Source organism: Talpa occidentalis, unplaced genomic scaffold (assembly GCF_014898055.3).
Source record: "Talpa occidentalis isolate TD23 unplaced genomic scaffold, MPIMG_talOcc4v2.1 talOcc4.8, whole genome shotgun sequence".
Classification (NCBI taxonomy): domain Eukaryota; kingdom Metazoa; phylum Chordata; class Mammalia; order Eulipotyphla; family Talpidae; genus Talpa; species Talpa occidentalis.
The window spans coordinates 112,711,730-112,731,614 of record NW_023605194.1 but is presented as its reverse complement, the minus strand read 5'-3'; the positions used below and the strand labels follow the sequence as shown (position 1 = coordinate 112,731,614).

At 41.9% G+C, this 19,885-nt stretch overlaps 1 protein-coding gene and 1 long non-coding RNA gene across 8 annotated transcripts in view; one reads left to right on the top strand and one right to left on the bottom strand.

The window, feature by feature from the left end:
* LOC119233453 (uncharacterized) overlaps positions 1 to 8,065 on the bottom strand; it is a 161,577-nt gene extending 153,512 nt beyond the window's left edge. For all 3 annotated transcript variants that reach the window (XR_008549795.1, XR_005122399.2, XR_005122400.2), the window contains exons 1-2: positions 7,969 to 8,065; positions 3,657 to 3,697 (exon numbers count right to left, since the gene is read on the bottom strand). This is a non-coding gene — a long non-coding RNA (uncharacterized LOC119233453). The remainder of the gene's footprint in view (positions 1 to 3,656; positions 3,698 to 7,968) is intronic.
* SCOC (short coiled-coil protein) lies at positions 7,425 to 16,621 on the top strand. Of its 5 annotated transcripts, none has more exons than XM_037495823.2 (4): positions 7,425 to 7,447; positions 13,107 to 13,178; positions 13,542 to 13,622; positions 14,991 to 16,621. In XM_037495823.2, exons 2-4 carry the CDS (start codon positions 13,157 to 13,159, stop codon positions 15,131 to 15,133), a joined length of 246 nt encoding a protein of 81 aa, XP_037351720.1. In that variant the 5' UTR covers positions 7,425 to 7,447; positions 13,107 to 13,156; the 3' UTR covers positions 15,134 to 16,621. The 5 variants fall into 5 exon arrangements, with proteins under 5 accessions (XP_037351720.1, XP_037351721.1, XP_037351717.1 ...); XM_037495824.2 differs by lacking the exon at positions 7,425 to 7,447 and adding an exon at positions 8,309 to 8,402 and having other exon boundaries at positions 13,539 to 13,622; positions 14,991 to 16,619; XM_037495820.2 differs by lacking the exon at positions 7,425 to 7,447 and adding an exon at positions 9,005 to 9,476 and having other exon boundaries at positions 13,539 to 13,622; positions 14,991 to 16,619.
* The last annotated feature ends 3,264 nt before the right edge of the window (positions 16,622 to 19,885 follow it).

Genomic DNA, 19,885 nt, shown 5'->3' with positions numbered 1-19,885 from the left:
GCTGGAGCTGCTGGCTGCAGTGCCTTTCTGTATGATCATCTCAGGGAAGCTCAATTTCTTCACAGTGGCCAGTTGCCTCCAGAGCAAACATTCAAAGAACATGAATGGGGGAAGGCTGTGTGAATTCCATAGATCATTTCACACTCTGTGGGTGGAAGTTAAACAAGCCTGTTTGGATTCAGGGGGAGGGAACACAGGAGATTTCAACGAGAGGATGTCAAGGAATTTGTGGTCATTTCAGAAATCACCTCAGTCATCCTCTGGACACAATTATTTACATCATTTCAAATTTACATTTTTCCAAATGCACAACATTCAAACGTATTCAAGACATTCAGATGAGACCCCCAAGAGTCTCATTTAACATGACGTCAGCGCCAGGCTCAAGAGGTGGGGTCTCAGCGTATGATGGGACAGGGTAAGGCTCCTCAGGTACAGATCCTCTGCCTGGAGACTGTGAATGAAAGAGACAGATGCTCTGTTCTGCACACACCCAAAATACAAGTGACATGGGGACTGGACAGCATGCACACCCTTCTTCAGTGTGGAGCTGCAAACAGGACTTCTTCTCAGCTGCAGTTTCTCTCTCACCCAGGGGTGAGACTTCAGGCAGCTATGTCACTTCTTTGGGTCTCATTTCCCTCACAGGATGAAGTAAAACCAAGATAGACCATAGAGAGCTCTTCCACTCAAAAGTTGTTATTTTGTGAAATTCCAAAATAGTAAAATCTGGATATGAATATAGACAAATCTCCATGCATAATTAAGGTCCTTCTACAGTAGAAAATGTTAGTAAACTAAGGAGAAACAAGGATTGAAGTAATAAGCAAACTTTTGTTGTTAAATAGAAATTTATTTAGAATGAGTTTCCCCACTAGAGGTCACTAGTGTATCATCGCAAACAGCGTAAATGCCTTCAAGTCCCTTAGTTTCCCTTTCCTGGCCCCTAAATGGCATTGCTGGTGCCCTTTTGTTTATTCAGAGTCTCCCTTGCAGGTGTCAGAGACATATGTTATGACACAGTGACTTGGCTGTCAAGCTAGCGATGTCCCACGTGGGCCTGATGTTCTGTAAGTGAAGAGCCTCCACCAGAACCTCACAGCTTTTCTGCCCTTTTGCTGGGCCGTGGTAGAGCCCAGTGAGGTAACTGACAGTGATGGGAGCTCTAAGGTGAAAAGACACCGTGGCAATTCAGTATCATCCTTTAATTCAGCACAGACATGTTGGCATTTTATCAGGTAGAAAATTAAGGAACTGAAATGAACATTTATTTAGTCATTCAACCAACATTCATGGACGCACGTAGGCACTAGGCTTGGCTGGAAGAAGAGAGCTGGTAGTCTCAAGGAATTGAAGAATCAGGTATAGAAGGTTTCTCTTCAGATGAAGTTAGTGCTTGCAGACCATCATGCTGGGCAGCCTGTGTTCCTCGGATTTTCTTCTTTACTGGTCCCAGCAGACCTCAGGACAAGCACGAGTTCCCATTGCAGCACAGCAAGGATCGTGACTTTTTTAAGTTGATGACACTTTTCTCAGATAACATTAAGAGTTGAGTCCACCTACTGAAGCACATAGATTCTTGCAAATGTTAAAATGCAGAGTTGCGTTGAGGCCCATGGCACTTATTAGAAAGAAAAAAACTACAAAATACAACTTGATTTATTGCAAACTTGTAGTGGTGACTTGTAATGATGCTTCCTCAATCGCCAGCTAGTGCAGATCTTTTTTTTCCTGTATAGACACCCACCCCTGCCCTTGGAGCCTTTTTGTAGTATTTCTCTTGAGATAGTTGTATAGGAAGGGAAAAGAAAAACAGGGACATGTCATAGAAGTCACGATTATTCAAGTCAGAGGTTTGGGGAGAGGCAGTCTGCAAAAAGTCCTTAGTGTCATAGAGCTCTGCCCACTGGTACCAGACTAGTTCTTGGGGTATGTTTGCAGAGAACTCTGAGGGGTGAGGTCATGCCCCCCCAGCCGTTAAAGAGTGAGTGTGCCTCCACTTTCTGTGAAAGCAATGGCTTCCCTGGGCTCCTCTCCACTGTGCGTGGAGGCACCTGCGTGGGTCCTCTGCCCTCCACTGTGGGCCGAGGGGACATGGAAGCACGCAAACCAGCACGAAGAGCACGCTGCTGGTGAGCCGTGAATGGCATGGTCAGGGACTCTGCCCAGGTATTGAGTGTCTTTCTCCAGCATCCATGCAATCTTATCCCACTAACTCAGCGGTGTGTAAGTCATATAAAACCCGGGATCTTGACAGATCCCCAGATAAACAGAAAACAGAATTATGCCTATGTACTGAAAGTAAGAAAAGCCATTAGCAGCCTAGCATTTTAGAGCCTCTAGCAACTCATGTGCATTCTCTTGTAACATACCAGTTATCATGGTAATCCTGACTCCTGTGCCCTTCAAAGAATCACTTTAGGTCTTATTAAATCAGAAGCCCCTTTGTGCTCCCAGAGCTCAGTTCAGTCTTGATTTTCAAGCAAATTATTTTATACAAATGTAGTGGAACGTGTACCTTGCTGAAATGATTGATAATGCTACATTCATGCATAAAGAATCATAGAATCCCCAAAGCATAACAGTTGGAATCGAGCAGCTCAAAGACAACTTACTCTGGAAAGCTTCCAGAACCTGTGGCAGCAACTTGCCAAGCATTAGATGGTCAGACACAACCAAACCATCAAAGGTGGACTCTTGAATATGGGGGACCATTCACTGCAATTCACAGCTCATGTTATTTGATAAAAGCCTCAATGTTATTTTAGACAAACTCAGAAAAGCAGAATTAACTCTATTTCAAGCCCTCATTGAAGAAACACAGATCTATAACCAAGTGACTCATCCACCAAAGCCTTATGGTCAATTTATAGTTGGATACTCCACAGAATCTAGCTCATAATGAACATGAAACTAAACTTTTAAAATAATAAAAGAATGAAGAATTGAATGAACAAAGATAGGTAGAGTCAGATCTGGAATCGAGGTTTCTTCTTCTTCAAACTGATGCTTGTGCATGCGTGATGGATCAGGATTTCCCGAACCAGCCACTTGCATACCAACATTGTGATTTCTGCTACGTTCAATGATCCATTTAGTTACCATTATTTTTGAACTTAGCTTTGTTCTAATCAACATCTGCCCATTAAGGTTAGTTATATTATTCATGTTTTCCTATTATAATGAAATGTGTAGCTATTTCAAAAAGCTGATCATATACAACCAGAGGCACAGGCATCAATCTTTGGGAAACTCTGATTATGACAAAACATTTTCTAGAAGTCTAGCATCAAGACTGCATAGAATCAAAAAAAAAAAAAAAAAGACTGCATAGAATCATACCTAATTTTTTTTTGGTTTTTTTTTTTTTTTCATTTTAAAAAGTTCAAATCTTGATTCCATGGAGACCCCAAAATCCTTATGAAATCTCACTTGAGAAATGCTAAAAATACGCCGGTGACTTCTTATATTTTCTCCATCAAACAAAAGAATGAAAATAATCCTGATGAAGATACCCAACTGTTGGTTATTATCAGGAAATTATATTTTGAGAAAAGTATACATGAACAACTGAATTTACCAAGCAGCAATATGGTGAACTAGTAAGTCTAGTTTTGAAATCAAGTTTTGACATATAGATTATATTCTTTACTCACCAAATTCTGGACAGCATTTACTCTCCAATGAATTCAACAACCTTCCAAGGGAAATAAGTAAAAAAGGTAAATGTGAGTCTTATTTAGGAAAGAGATAAAACACATTTTGCAAATTAATGAGCTTAAAGTAGCAACACCTGGTTACACTTGAAAATTATCAAAATGTCTCCATTTAGCATATTTCATTTTAAAATATCCACAGTGTATTTAGAACCCTCTGATTAAGTGAGTTAGAAGTTTTTATGTGCATGGTGGAGAAAGTCAGACTGGAACATCAAAATGATCTTGAAGTTCTCCATTTTGTGATTTATCATTTTTCCCCTCACATAATACATTGACCTAACAACAGCTTTCAGTTTGTATTTCTCCCCGTTTTTATTAATACTATTTGTTTTATAATATGAATATCTGATTTTCTACATCAAATGAATATTCATCTTGTAATCAAACATGTCCATGCAGTTAAAACTGTTTTCTATTTGTCTTTTATGTTTCCCTTATTCAGAAAAAGGAAACTTTTATGGCTGTTTTTAAATCATTTTTTTTCAGTGAAAAATATAATGCAAATATGGAGCACTACATAACTTAGATCTATATGTAGTAAATGTTCATAAGGCATTTCATAAAATTTCAACTTCCTTTTTGTGTACGCTTCAGCATGTTGATCTTTTTTGTCACCTGTTATTTCAATTTTTTTCTTGTTTATTCCAGGGTACAGTTTAACTATTAGCAATACTGTTTTATCCAGTTTGCAACATTCTGTGAATGATATATTGCTTACTAATCTAAAAGTCATCCTTTTGTATGTCATCTTTTTCAGTTAGTTTTTCTAAAGATTTTATTTAAAATTTAAATTATCTAGCAAGGTAATGTGTGGCTCTGGAATTTTAAAAAAGACAAATACCCTATAATTACCATTATCCTACTTTATGGCAAAAATGTTCTTATATTTAAAAGGTTTTATTATTTAAGGGTGACTCCATAATAAACCATTGGCTTTTTGGTCTCCTTTTTAAAATTATGTGTTTTAAGTGTTTTTTGAATCTACAAATTTTCTTTCCCTTCTTCCACCCCAACCCCCAAGTACAATGTATTTTCTTTTTGTTGAAGAAACAGGCTTTGATTTTAATGCTTTTTGTCCTGTTGTTGTTTTGTACCATAACCAGATTTTGCTGATTTTTTTAAATAAATCTTTTTGTTTGTTTTAAAGATTTATTTATTTATGCATATAAGAACTGGGGTTTAGGCCAGAGGTGTGGGGGTGAGAGGATTCACCAGAGACAGAGTGGGGAGCAGAACAGGTGGATCTACTGAAATACACTGCTGAGGGGAGCAGCAGGGAGACAGGAGAGGTCTGCTGTGTGATGTGGGCAGCTCCCTGGCAGGGGATCGAACTCGTGGCTGCAGACAGCTTCATAGGTTGCATCTTGCGCCACGAGGGAGGCCCAGATTTTGCTAATTTTATCCAACATATTCTCCTGTGCTCAATATTTCCTGTTAAAGTTCTGGTTTATGGGCTTGGTCAGGTCAAGTTGCAATGTTGTGGACTTTGGCAAGATGATTTCCCAGGCAGCGTGTTCTTCTATGAGGAAGTCAATGCTTAGTCTTCACAATGTTAGTGAGGCTGGTGCTCAGGATCTAGTCCATGTTTTTCTAAAGGCTTCTTCATCCATCCCCACTCCAAGACTGTTAGACATTATTTTCCTAGCCAAACCCACCCCTTATGAAATTCTTTTGCCAAACTTGGGGAGCCATTATTTCTTCAAATATTTTTCACTATCATGCTCTTCTTCTTCTGCTGGACTCCACTGGGACAAATGCTAGATCTTTTTCACTGTCCCTCAGATTACTGAGGATTTGTTTGATCAATTATTTTTCTGTTGTTCAGATTGGATAATTTCTACTTAATTATCCCCAAGTTCACTAACTCTTTCCTCTGATCTCCATCCTGCCAGATGGATGTTCTCCCAGACATCCATCTTATAACTTACACTGTGCTGCTTAGCTATTTGATTACAACTTCCATTTCAGGATTTGTCATGATTTCTTGTTCAAATATTTTAGAATAGCTGCTTAAACTCTTTTCCAGATCCTCTCAGTGTTGGTATCTCTTGATGGTTGTTCTCATGTGAATTCAGGCTTTTATGATTCTTCACAAGCTGAATAACTGTGGTTTGGATCCTGGATATTTTGACTGTTACATTCAAAAATCCTAGGTCTTGTTTAAATGCTAGAGAATGTTCACATGTTTGTATCATAAGGAAGTTGAGTGGTTAGGTTAAGTTTCAATCCACCTTCTTTGAATTGTGGATCCAAATTCATTGTAGTTTGGAATGTCTTTGCAGTGCTTCATTTTTACATAATTCTAAAAACCCTAACAATAATTCAATTAACTAGGTATTATGATTCTCAGTTTATAGATAAAAAAGAGAAGTTTGATTTCTGCCTATATCACTAGCTATTGATCTGGATAAGACATTCACTGAGCCTTGATTTCCTCACCTATAAAATGGATTGATAATGCCTAGGTCATTGGATAATGGGTTGATAATGCATAGATCACTGGATTACTTGGGGACTGAGTAAAATAACACAGATAGTATGCTTAGCATAGTGAAAATCCTAAAGAAATTGTAGCTAACCTTCACATTACAAAAAGGTCAGTTTTATTGAGGAAAAATAAAACACAGTAAAATACACACATTTTAAGTCACAGATGAATTTGACATTTTATACACTGTGCGTCCATCACTCCAATCAAGATAGTAGAGTGTTACAGGGCAACCCCAAGAGTTTGTTCAGGACTTCCTTTTCCCCCAACAATAGGATATTTCCATTACGTGTCAAGTTCTCTCATGCCCCCTTGAATGAAAACAGCATCACCCAAACTAGACGATGACATTAAAAAACCTAAAAGTCAACACAAACACAAAGTATTAGGAGATCAAATTCAACAACTGCTGCCAGACAGTCTGTGTAATTGTGAGTCCAGTCCCATGAATTTATAAGAGATATTTGCACATGCCAAGTTCATCAGCAGTCTTATTAGCTAGAAGTTGGCAGCAACCCAAATGCCCATCAATGGATGGAGGGATAAAATGTGGTTCGCACACACAACAGACTACAATTCAGCCTTAAAAAGGAAATTCTGAAACATGTTGCCACACAGATAAACTTTGAGACTATTACACTAAATGAAATGTTCCAGCCACAGAAAGACAAATCCTGCATGATTTCATCTACTTCATGAGTAAATGAGGATCCAACTCAGTCAGATTCAGAGACAGAATGGTGGGGGGGGGGTTGTTTCAATTTTGAAAGATGAAGAGGAGGAGGTTGGTTGCATAACTGTGGATATACTCAACACGACTGACCTGGACACTTGAAAATGGTAAAATGGCAACTGTTATGTCATGTATACTTTACTGGGAAAAAAAAAATCCTGTGCTTCTAGCAAAAACAAAAAACAAAAAACAAAAAAACTGCTTTTAACAGTTCTTCAGTCTTTGGTGTTCTGTTGTTTCCGCACAGTAGGTCCAGACCCGGGACTGTTTATCTTAGCCCTGCTGAAGTGTTAGTGCTTCTGGAATCAGAGAATCCAAATCGTCCACAATCGTGAATAATCTGTCCTGGCTGCCCTTCGCCCGCCGCCCTGGCCTCTCTAGTCTCCGGCATTCTCGTCGCATTTAGGCGGGACGGTTCCTGCTCCCACTCCGAAGCGCCCACAGTGCCTTCTAGGAACATCCCTCGACTGTGGCCGGTCCGTCCAGCCAAAGGTCTAGTTCTCAAAGGTGGGTCGGGGGTGTTTAAAGCGCACCCCCAGAGGGCGCGGGCGCGGGCTCGGGTCGGCCAGCGGGGCCCGCAGTGGGGCGCCGGGGCGGGGGGGGGGGCGACGCGGAGCCGAGCGGCGGCGCCGAGCCAGGGCCGGGCCGCCTCGGCGCCCCCTTTTACTCAACAGGCACCACAAACTCGCCGGCGCGGCCCGGCGTCCAGGGCGCGCCTGGGAAGCGCCTCGCGCGACGACCCCGGGCCCCGCGCGGGTGACCTTGAGCGGACCCCGCGGGCGAGGGGCCGAGGCGGGAAGGCGCCCCCGGAGCGCTGGGGTGTGCCTCGAGTCTGGTCTTCAAGCGCCGTGCGCGCCGCGGAGACGCCAGCCCGGCGGGGGGCAGCGCCCGGGCCTGACCCCGGGGACCCCTCGGGGCCGGGCAGCTGGGGGGCGGGCCGCGCCCCCGCGGGCTGCTCGCTCCGGTCCACAGACGCCCTTTTCCGGGGCTTGCGCGACCGCTCGCCCGACGGGGCGGGTCGTACCAACCTCACTCCCCGCAGCGGCGGGACTGCCGGGCCGGCGTTCGGACCCGCTTTCCGGAGTCCCGTAGGGCTCGGGCGCAGCCGCGCCAGCCCCAGCTTCCGGGCGGCTCCCCGCTCTGCGCGGCCATTGGCTGCGGCGCCCTGGGCCCGCCCACGGCGGCCTCCCTCCTGATTGGGCGCCGGTGTCCTTTTGTTAAGGCAAAAGGCGGGCCCCGGGGGTTTGGCGACGGGACGCCTGCGGCGCAGGGCAGCTAGTGCGCAGGCGCGCTTTCCTGCGTCGTGATTGGCGGGCGGGGCGGGCGGGGCGGGCGGGGCGGGCCCCCCCGCGCCGGCGCCTGCGCCCTGGGCGGCGGGGCGGAGCGGCCGGGGTCAGTCGGTCCAGGAGTCGGGGCCTGAGGTGGCCTCGCGATCCCCCCCCTCCGGGCGCCTGTGTGGCAGGTGAGGGCGTCCGGGGCGGCGAGGGAGACCCGAGCGGCCGGAGTGCGGCCTCGGCCCCGCCGAGACCCGGAGGGCGGGGCGGCCGGACGCGGCCCGGGCGCCGGGGGGCGCGGCCTGGGCCTGGGCTGTGGCGGGCGGCCGGGCCTCACCCCCGCAGACCCCCGCGCCCCGCCCGCGCCCCTGCTCCCCGCCCGGAGGCCCTTTGGGGGGGCCCCGCGCCTCGGGCCACCGCCGATCGGAGGCCGCTGCTCAGCCCCCCGGCGCCCGCGCCCCGAAACGGGGCGGTGCGAGGGGCGCGGGGCGGCCCCGGCCGCCCAGGGGGTCCCGGGGGCTCCGCGGAGGCCGGGGCGCGGCGCGGGGTCGCCGAGACGGGGCGGGCGGGGCGGGCGACGTCTGCCCGCGCGGAGGGCGGCCGGCGGCTGCGGGGGCTCCGCGGGGCGCTTCCCCGGAGGGCCCTGCCGGGCGGGCGCGGGGGCCGGGACGGAGAAAGGCCCCTCCCGGCAGGCCGGGGTCCGCGACCGGGGCGCGCCCGCGGTGACGTCACAGCCGGGGCAGACGCGGCGCCGGGGGCTGCGCCCGCCGGGCTCTGCGGGCCGCGGTGCTGCCCGGAGCTCGGGGACCCGGCTCCCCCTCGCCGGGCTCGCTGTGGGCATCTGGCTTCTGCTCACATCCTCTTCGGGCCAACAGTTCCTTCATCTTGTGACATTTGAAACTGCATTTAACCCAGAACAGGCAGGAGCGGACCGGATCTGCACCTGCCACCCCTGTGGAGAGTTAGTGCAGCTGGAAGGGAATGAAATTTATCGTCAGTGATTTAGTAGAAATATCAAAGGAATTGAACATCTCGGCTTGCGGAGTGTTTGGCAACCACAGATTGTGGCCCTACTACGTTTCTCCCGGAGCATAATGGGAAGAGCAGGGACCCGTATACCTAGATCTGAATTCGAATTCTTGGCACAGGCTTTGGCTGTGAAATCTAAGTCAGGGTGCATGGCCCTTTTGAGACAGTGTCCAAATCTGTAAATTGCAGAGTCTTGTTGATTCCATGAACCAGGACTGTCGGTGAAGCATTTAGTAAGTTAACGCACAATGCCATTATTTTAGTAGTCTCAGTAATATGACATGACGAAAATCCGTTCAGATGCAAAGAAGTTGAGTGATTGAGACGGGATAGGTGTCAGGTAAAAGCCTCAAGATCTCAAATTTCAGATGTGAGCACACCTGTGGTGGGTTGGTGGGGGACAGCGAACGAGGACACTGGTTCTTGGCCCTGTGGAACTACTGTCAGGTATGGGTAAGGCATTATCCCTGGCCTTGATTCATTTATTTGTAAAATGAGGCAGCTGGACCAGATGAATTCTTTTTTGTGGCCTGGATTACTGCTAAATGGTAGGGAAAATAGCTACCGTTCATTGAATACCTGCTTTGTACTAGATACTGTTGCAATCACATTATATGTATCAACTCCATAAATTCTCACAACCTATGGGCTGAAAAAACTAAGACTGACATGTTAGTCTTGCCTGAGGTTCCAGAGTTTATACATACCAGAGCTGCGACTTGAATCCAGGTAATCCATGGATGTTGCAATACTATTGGGCATACTGGAGAAGGCAGAGATCTATGGTAGTCTTTGGTCACAGGTGTGAGGGCATGGAAAATAGATTTGTCCTAATGCTAGTAACTTCTTGGTATTTTTTCTCTGTGCCTTCTGCTTCCTGGACTTAAATTATCTAAATCTAGATTTAATCTTCCCCTGCCTAAAACCAGAAAAGATAGGCAGTAAAATTCACTGTGATTTTTGAGAAAAATTTTAAGAGGTCTGACCTAGGTTTAAGTCAGAGTTGGAAAATCTCAGAGAATCATATTCATTTCGGAGCCAAGATTTGGGATAAGCAGACCAACCTTAGCACCCCACATTCATACCAGTGTTCAGACACTGATACGAGTTGAAAAGGGGCTCTTTTGAGCACATCTGAGATGGAAATGGGCCAATGTGATAGCAACTACATATTGAAAAAAGGATTTTATCAGAATCTTATGTTGAATTATGACATAGTACTGTGCTACGAACATAGACATGGCAAAGTTTAAGGACTGATCCTATTTTGAAAGAAAATAAAATCCATGGCTAAAATACTTTGATATAAAGAGCTCGACAAACCTTTTGTATAAAGTAAATATTTATTTCTTTATATTTACTGAAAGACTTTGTATTCAAGAGTAGTATTTTGAGGCCAGTTGATTAATGGCATCACAATAAAAGAGGATTGCTTCTTTTCATTTTGTTGTGCTTTAATGTTCTGGTCTGCATCATTAAAGAGTAATGTCCTTTTGCCCGGCTTTTTTCATTTTGCTTATCAATATGTACATTTTACATAATTTACATCAGACAGGTTTTGCCTTGTGCAACGCTTGGGGTGCAATCTTACATGGACTGCAGCGTGTGTGCGTGCACAGTACTCCTTGAGAGTTGTGTGTTGTCTCCTGTGCACCGTCCGCATGCCCTCTGTTTGTGGTCTTGCCTCCACCCCACCATTGAAAGTATTTTTCTAAGTAATTATTCCTCATAACTTCCTTGACCCTGCTTTATTTTCTTCCAGTTTTTCCGATAAGTCAAACTGTTGATAAACCACACATAGATTTTCTATTTTGAATTACATAACTCATATAACTCTACCTTTTCTTCACCTACATTGGTCAGTCAAGAACACTTAGATTTTGTTGACTTTTTGATTTAGTATTAGATTGAAAGAGAAGCCAAAAAAAAAAAAAATCTACCGTTTCCCTACACGGATTTCAAAATCAGGTGCATTGATTTCATGGTTCTTCCTTTGGTTTGTATCTTACAACGCTGCTCAGCTGTCATAAAGATTCTGTGTTAGCTGCATTCTTTAAAACATTGGATATCAGAAATTGGAAGCACATTTATTAGACTAATTAGCAGGAAAAATAGGCAAGTTGCTGTCTAGGGTTGCCATCTGCCCCAAGAACACTCACTTTTGCTTTTTGGCTTTAGCCCCCAGACGCATGTCAGCCAGATAGTGGTTGAAAAGGAAGAAAAATGTTTTGTTCTTGGGGAAGTGCCAACTAAATCTTTCACTGCTAACAGCTCTTCCTCTTCAGTTATGAAGAGATATTGATTGATGGCAAGGAATACTTTTTGAATACTATTAACGGTTGAATAACACATTTTGAAAAAATGTTTAGTAATCAGTCTTTATGTAAGTGTGTGTATAAAGTGCATTATATATATGAAATACAGTGCATATATACACTTACTTTCTCTGAAATACAAAGAACCTGAGAGTTAAACCCATATGAAAAGATGTGAGAGTAGCTCTAATGCCAAGTAAGTGGAAAGATGCTAGAAGAATTGGAGTAGATCAAGCATTAAATCAATTTTATATCATTTGTGGCTACAAATTCTTTAATGATTCTATGTAACGGATGTTTAATTTTGTTTGATAACTGGGTGATAACTTGAGAGATGGTTTATACATACGTTCACTGAACATTCCTTTTTCATATTCGTCTATCTGAAGTGTCACAGTCATATTAACCAAAGTTGTGAGGGAGTATACTATACACCGATTACAATTTTAATTGTGATTCTAGCGTCAGTATGTAAATATCCTTGTTCAATAGGTTTGGGTTCCACTGTTTAGCTTGTGGAGGCATAACAATACCGTGGGTATAATAGATGCTTAATAAATATTTGAACTTAATATAACAACCCGACAGGTCTAAGTTACTTAAGTGAGTAGACTGGATAACAAATCTGTTTTCAGTAATAATCTTATAACATTATTTAATAAATTTTGACCTCATGGAATGTGAAATGAATGTTAGGAATAAAGCAGAACATTTTTCACAAGAATTTTGAACCCTAACATTTTGGAACCTTTAATGGAAACAATAAAATGCTAGTATTTATTTACATATTTTTTGAATTGTCTGTATAAACAGTATTGAACACTATGTAAAACAGTACATGAATATTTTTAGAGATTTGTCTTCTCCCTACCACCATCCTTCTAATATAACAGCTTTTTTCATTTTGCTTATCAATATGTCTATTTTACATAATTTACATCAGTGAATATGTGATTTTCTAAACATTTTTACATGTGGTTATAGTCATCATAAATACTTTTAGTAGCCACTCAAATAGAAACTGCAACTATGATTAACCAAATCCTGAATGGATAGTTTGTTGGTTATAGTTTACTGGGTTGCAAATAAGATTGGATTGTGGTTTCAATGTATGTATTATTTTCCTTTGCAGTTTTCCTTAGATTAAACTTATAAGAGTAAAATTCGTTACTAAAAAAAATATTTAAATGTTTTTATGACTCATTACCATACTGCTTTCCCCCAAAATTGCATTTTTAAAGTTTGTGTCCAATATGTTGTACTTGCTTTTCACAATTTTGCTAGCATTGCTCATTACCTTCTTTAAAGAGTGACTTGATAAGTAAATATACAGTGGTGCTTTATTATGTATTTCTTTGATTACCAAGAAACTCCACATTTCTCTTACTAAAACATTACTTTGGAAACTATTTGTACACATCCTTTGCTTATTTACCCATTGGGTGTTTATTCTTAGAAACAGTAAAGCCTGTGAAATTAGTTTTCTTTTAAAAACAAGCTTCTATTTTATTGGTATGTTTGTCTGTTTCAAACTTTTTCTAATTGCAGACCGTTCACCAAGAATTTTGTATCCAAGACCCAAAAGTTTGTTACCTAAGATGATGAATGCAGACATGGATGGTATATTCTTTGTCTTTCTTTTTTCATGTTGTGTGGCTGCTTTTGTTTTATTAACAATGGAAAGAGCAGTAAAGCAGTATTTGGGGGGCTTGGATCTTGGCTGATTTGTGTATATACATCCCTTCTAGTTCTAGAAAGGATTTAAGACATTTTCCATTCTCTAACTGTGAGATGTTGGTAAAACATTTTATCTTCACCTTGGTATCCTTATTTACAGTGTGGGTGAATAGCTTTTACGTCACAGGGCTTGTATATAACTCAAGTAAAATAACGAATATAAAATATTTTGCAGATTTTTAAGTGCTGCACTATACAGATGATACCTAATGTTAATAGTAAATATAAACCTTTTTATTGCAGCAGTTGATGCTGAAAATCAGGTGGAACTGGAGGAAAAAACACGCCTTATTAATCAAGTGTTGGAACTTCAACACACTCTGGAAGGTTAGCTTGTATTTTGTAGTTTTCTTGAACAGCATCTAACTCATTGAAATTGTAAGCATTAATGATGCTAAATTTCGTTTGCGAGTGTGCCTGATTTTTCAGTCCTTTTTAATGGTCCCCCCTTCCTGTAGCTTTGGCTGGTGATCTAGGATACACTTCAGTAGGAAGGCACATAGTGTTCTTACACTTCCCTTTTAAGATCTAACATAAGCTATTTAATACATAAAACTCCTTTAAGTTCCTGTATTGTGTTACTAAATTCACTTTAATAAAGCTTTCACTAAAGTAAAAATGTTGTAGATTCAGAGGTTAAAAGGGAATTGATCTGGTATTTTTCCTTTTCTAAATGTTATTACAAAAAATAAGCACAATCACTGAAATATCTTTTGGTTTTTAATAAAATTAAGGTTTTGTTTTTGTTTTTTTGATACCAAGGTGAGCAGACCCTGTCACAGTTAATAAAATGCCAGGTGACTGTCGGAAGGGCCATACTCCCTTGTGCCTCTCAGGCTTGTGTTACTCTTCCTCAGACATCCCCACTCCTACCTCCCTGCTCTTCTTTCACGCGTTTGTACGCAGGGCTCAGCAGTTGCTGTTCCTTCCTGCTTACATCTCTCTCTCTCAGTTACTTGCCTACCTCCAGTGCCATTCCCTCACTTCCTTGCGGTCTGTGGTCAAATCCCCTTCATCAGAGTAGCCACGCCTGACTAGCCCGTGTAAAAAGATAACTTCTCTTTGCTTCCTGTGACCCTTACCTCTGAATTCCTGACCCTTACTCTGAGCCCCCTTAAATGGACGTGCGTCACATGCACATCACAAGGTAAGCTCAGCCAGGGCAAGGGCCTTTCTTTTTGCTACCCTGGCCTGTAGGGCGATGCCCGGCTCCTAGAAGGCGCTTAATACTTAGTAGTTAAGTGAGGGGAAGGAGGTAATGTTTTATTTGATCAAAAACTGGGTGTTTGGAATTTCTTGCTAATATAAAAATATCACCTTGGAAACTGCCTATGTCCAGTATATGAATTCTAAACATTTTTAATATAGCTTTATGTTGGCAAGTCTTGAGCCAAAATTCATGTTAAAATCAAGATTTTTTTTTTAAATAACCGTTTGAAGTATTAGATATGCAACCTAAATGCTGTTTACAAAGAGCAATACTTAGTCTTGACGTGAACTCTATTAGGAATGTTGGCTATTGATTTGCACTGTTTACTCTGTTTCCTTAGCTTTTGAAGTAATCTAAATTTAAACACAGAAAACTTAAGGGTTGTGGTAATCTCTTTGAAGAATGGATCTTAAAAAGCATTTAGTATGTGAAACTATTGCCATCATTTTATTGATAATGCCTTTTTTTTTTTTTTTTAAATATAGATCTCTCTGCAAGAGTAGATGCAGTTAAGGAAGAAAATCTGAAGCTAAAATCGGAAAATCAAGTTCTTGGACAATATATAGAAAATCTCATGTCAGCTTCTAGTGTTTTTCAAACAACTGACACAAAAAGCAAAAGAAAGTAAGGGATTGCTGTCCCTTTGGTTTTATGGAATTGCTGCTGGTCTTTTTTTCTTTAAACTTTGGATAGCTTCCAAGGTTATAGTACTTTTGTTTGTGGCTTCATGGAATATTTATGGAGATGATGTCAGATCTAGGCAAAATTAAGAGCATAACAGAAGACTTCATGAGTTTGTGTATTATGTTAGTCTATGAAAACGTGCAAATGTATTGTAGAGACTTTATAATTAGAAATGCATATATTTATGAAACTTGAAAATGAATGTTTTACGGAATTTCCTTTGATTTATAGGTTTAGCACTGTCTTTTATTAGGCATAGTAAGAGAAACGAGAAAATAACCGCCATGTTGTGAAAGTGACCAAATCATGTACTGAATGCACAGCTTTATGTACCTGTCCACCGTCTTGTGCCTCTGCTCCATTTGCTTCTTCCTTCCCACCTCCCTTCCCCTAGGGAAAAATCGGTTTCGCATTTGTAAAAGTAATTTCATTAGTTATCATCTGTGAAAATAACCTGAGCTTAACTGTTGAAACTTAACCAAAATAAGATACTGTCTAAATTAGGACTTGTTTTTTACTTTCAGTGATAGGGATAGTGCTGATGGTTTCTCTTTAATCAGCTGGAAACAGAGGCTCTAAAAATGATTTTTCCTTGGAGCTTAATTGTCAAACTGGGAGTTAACTTACTTGGTATATGAAAAGGTGAGTTCTGTTTGATGTTTGAAATAGAAATTTTTGAAGAAAAATAGAAGTAAGTTGGAGAAAAGTACTTGGTAAACAACTTCAAATGTTTTTACATCAGATTTGTGTTATTTCTGGCACAAGTTAGATCTTTGGGGAATATACACGAACATGGATTGCTTTACTAGCCTTCTCCACATCTGGAGAAGAATATTGCAGAGCTTGGGTTTAAGGTTTTTTTTGTAGTACTCAGAAGATCAACGTTTGCACAATCTCTTGAGTGTGTTAGTATCAGAATCATGAATAGAACGGGGAAGTTTTACATGCGTACTAATGGGTACTTTTTTCAGTATTTCGTCTCACCACTCCTGCAGTTTTCTGCAGACCAACCACTTGGTTCTCAGAGTTGTAGTCATTCTTTAGCAATTTTTAAAAATGTACTTTGTAAATTCCACTTGGTAAAGTCAGTATGAGGAATGGGGTTACCTAGGGAGAGGGACGCGCCGATACGGCTTATGGTTGCTAGACTTAGGCTCCTGTAATCATGGAATAAAGTGATGTTTGCACTGGTGTAGGGTCCACAGACAGCTCAGCTGCATGGACATGAGTCACGCTGCAAACATTTTACATCCTTTTGTGAACTAATTTACAAACATTTAAAATTGTGTTGCAGTTATGTTTTTGCTGTTTAATAAAAAGTTGTTTCAGAGATTTGTGTGTTTTGATATGTTTGTCTAAATAACCAGGATATATAGTGGTGTATCCAGCGTTGTTCAGAGCCTCAGTTTAAGTAGCAAATTTTGTTTATGTAAGTTACTTGATGTTTAGGGGAATAATATACTTATTATTAAAATATATGCACATTTTAAAAATAAAAGCAAAGAATTCAAAGGAAAGAATCTAAAGTTGTCAGAGGAAATGTGGTTGCAATTTTTGGGATAAGCTAAGCTTCCATAACGAAACATAATGATAAAAAATATAAAATAATACAGAAGTTTCTCTCCCAACTAATACAAGCATTGCAAGCTAGCACATTTTGTTCCTGTAATCTCACTCAGGGACTTGAGGATGTTCTGCCATTATCAGCTATGGCTTCTAAGCCACTCCAACCCCATTCTCTGTTACAGAAAAAGCATGTTGCATATAAGCCAGTTGTTATGGGTGGGGCGTGCCTGGAAATGGGTCTATCTTACATCCCAGTGGCATGCAGATTTAATTACTTCTAGATGCGATGCGGAGGAGCTGAGAAATGTGTTCCCTGGCTGGAAGCCAAATTCCAGTCACAACTTTATATTACTATGGAAGCAGAAAGAGGGCTTTGGTGACAACTAGCAGCCCAGTCACAGCCCTGTTACTACAAAGTCTCTGCACCTTCTTCCCACACATGGAACATACATCACCCTTCCTTGTCCAGTTACCATTTCCAGATTGGAACAAAAATCCTGCTAAGTCAGCTTAAAATTTCCCTACCCGTAACACCTGATTACCCTGCCCTGCCTTCAGCAAGCATCCTTTTAACACGGTAAACTTCCCACTACCCTTGATGTCTCCCCTTAATCTTGTACTCACCTCCTGCCACTTGCTCTGACTATAAATCTCCAGCTGTTTGTCTGCCTATTGCGGTAGTCTGGACACCTGTGTGAAGAGACCCAAGTAACATCTGCCTTACAGTTTAAATCTGTCAGGGTCATTTCTTAAACACTTAACTCCTGGCTCTAAATCCTGGTAGAATGCTGACTGGCAGGGAAAACTGACATACCCTTTTCCTCAGGGTTCCCCAGTAGAACATCTCTTGATTCTGACATTGATTCCATCTAAAATTTGTCTCTATGTTCCCTTTCCACTTAACTATGGCAAATTATGCCACATTGTCATTCTTACTTGGAATTTTTGGATGGGATTAGCTGGCTCAGAATTTGGAATTTTTCATATTTCATAAAGTAGTATGACTCATATGCCAGTGTGATTTGGGGAAGCACCTGTATGTAATCAAATAGATATTTTTTGTACCAAAATACAGAAGATAGTATTAGGTGTGGTAAAGACAATATAAACTCTGTCAGGGTAGGTCAGCTGTTAGCTGTTGAATGAGTTTTGGGGACAAACATGATCAAACATTCAATTTTCAGAGACTTTGAATTTTGGAATCGTCTATAGGAACAATACATTTTGTAGAAAAGTAACCCAAATCATCTAAGCGTGTCGTTCTCACCAGTTAATAAGGGCACATTTCCATTCCTACTCTTCCCTCTGATCTAGTCTTTTCCAAAAGAAACTTTTGAAAGCCTTTAAAAGCCTTTCTTTCCCAATAATTTTTTTCCCTCTTATCACACCCCCCCGCCCCCCGTGGCAGTCATCAGTTATTTTTTTAATGTGATGTCATCAAACATAGCAAGGATCTGAGATTACTTTAGTTGTCAAGACCTTTGTAGATGAAGAACAGAGACTGTGATTCATAAAAGGCTGTTTAAGAATTGGGAGAGAATGACTTAATTGCCTCTTACTCATCTGAAAAACAAGTTACCATTAATTTTACTTACAGAGATAAATGGTATTAAAGACAAATTTATTATAAAATGGACTTGATGTTGGTCTTAGGCCCTAATTTATCTTAGGGTGGAAAAGAGTGTTGGAGAGAGATGACAAAAGCTAAAGTAATACATTATAATCAACTGTTAATTTACTTTGTTTTGCAGCTGGTTTATAGATGGCTCGTCAAGTGGCTATGTCTTTAAAGCTCTAAATTACTTCCAAATTTTTACAAATTGTGAAAGACATTCAAATGGGCAAAAGGCGGCTCATTAGCATCTCTCCAGTGGGGCAGCAGGCGTCGCGTGGAGCATGCTTCCGGTGACCCCGACAGCAGACACTGTAGGGCCCCTCTCACCGTCTCTAGCCCGGCTATTACACAAGTCCTCGAATTATTAAAAGTGGGCAGCATGTAAATGGGCCTTACCATAGAGGTGCAAATGAATTCTGTCCCACACAAGTAAGATTTATTTTACCAAGGTCATTACCCCTCCCAAGGAAAAATATATTTCTATTACCAAATTCATTTCACAATTCCTGATTGCCACTGATTTATATATTCTTGGTTGCCTTTTTAAATATTGATACGTGCTCATTTAAAAAGAACACCCTCCCAAATGACAGAGAATGTAAAATTGCTTCGACTTACAAAGATGTGCTGAGAGATGTGGCGCCAAGATGGTTCTCCAGGGGTGCGGGTCTTCTCCACAGCTGCTGCTCCTCCTCCCTGCGCTGAGTAGCTAGAGACCAATCCAAATGCCTTTCCCCACCCATTTTTCTCTCCTACCAACCTACCTCCTCTGACCTGTCAGATTAGGGATCATTTGCTAAACTTCTCACAGCTGTTGTGCTATGAAAATGCACGGGAGCTAGGATTTTTGAAGAGATCATTAAAACCTACGTAGAAATGCTGTTAGGTCTTAATCATTTACAGAAGAGGTAGGAGTTCTCAGCTACTAGCCACCTCTAAGGCCTGCTGAAGTTAAAACAGAGCCACCCTTGAGAATTTAAAACCTCTGTAGAGCCTAGACTATGTTTCTGTTTTACCTCTTCTGAACAGTTCTAATCATACACAAAACCTTTTTCGAACAGTAACTGAAGTTTTTAAGGAAATTAAATCTGTTGTGAGCAGCTGGTTGGAACGCGGTAGCCATTCCACCCGGGCCTCAGGTCAGAGGACTCTTCCCAGAGCAACGCCCATGGAAGCCAGGCCCTCGTGAAGACCTCAGAAAAAGCAGCAACCAGAGCCAGTCAAATTAAAAACATCTAGAAAGGTCGCTCATACAAAGGCAAAATACATTGATTTTCCCCCTTTACTAGACAGAAGGATGAAATTTAAGTCATTGAACAGGTCAGAGTAGGGTGGCAGAAGGAAAAGGCCGCCTCGCTCCCCGTCTACTGCGTGGGTCTCTGGCACACGTTTCTCAGTTTAGGTTTTGGTGAAACCTCTCAGCCACAGCACACCTGCACCGGGGGTGCGCCACAGGCAGTGTTAGTGAGCCTACAAAACTGGCTGCTCGGGGTTGACCTCTGCAAGCTCATGGAG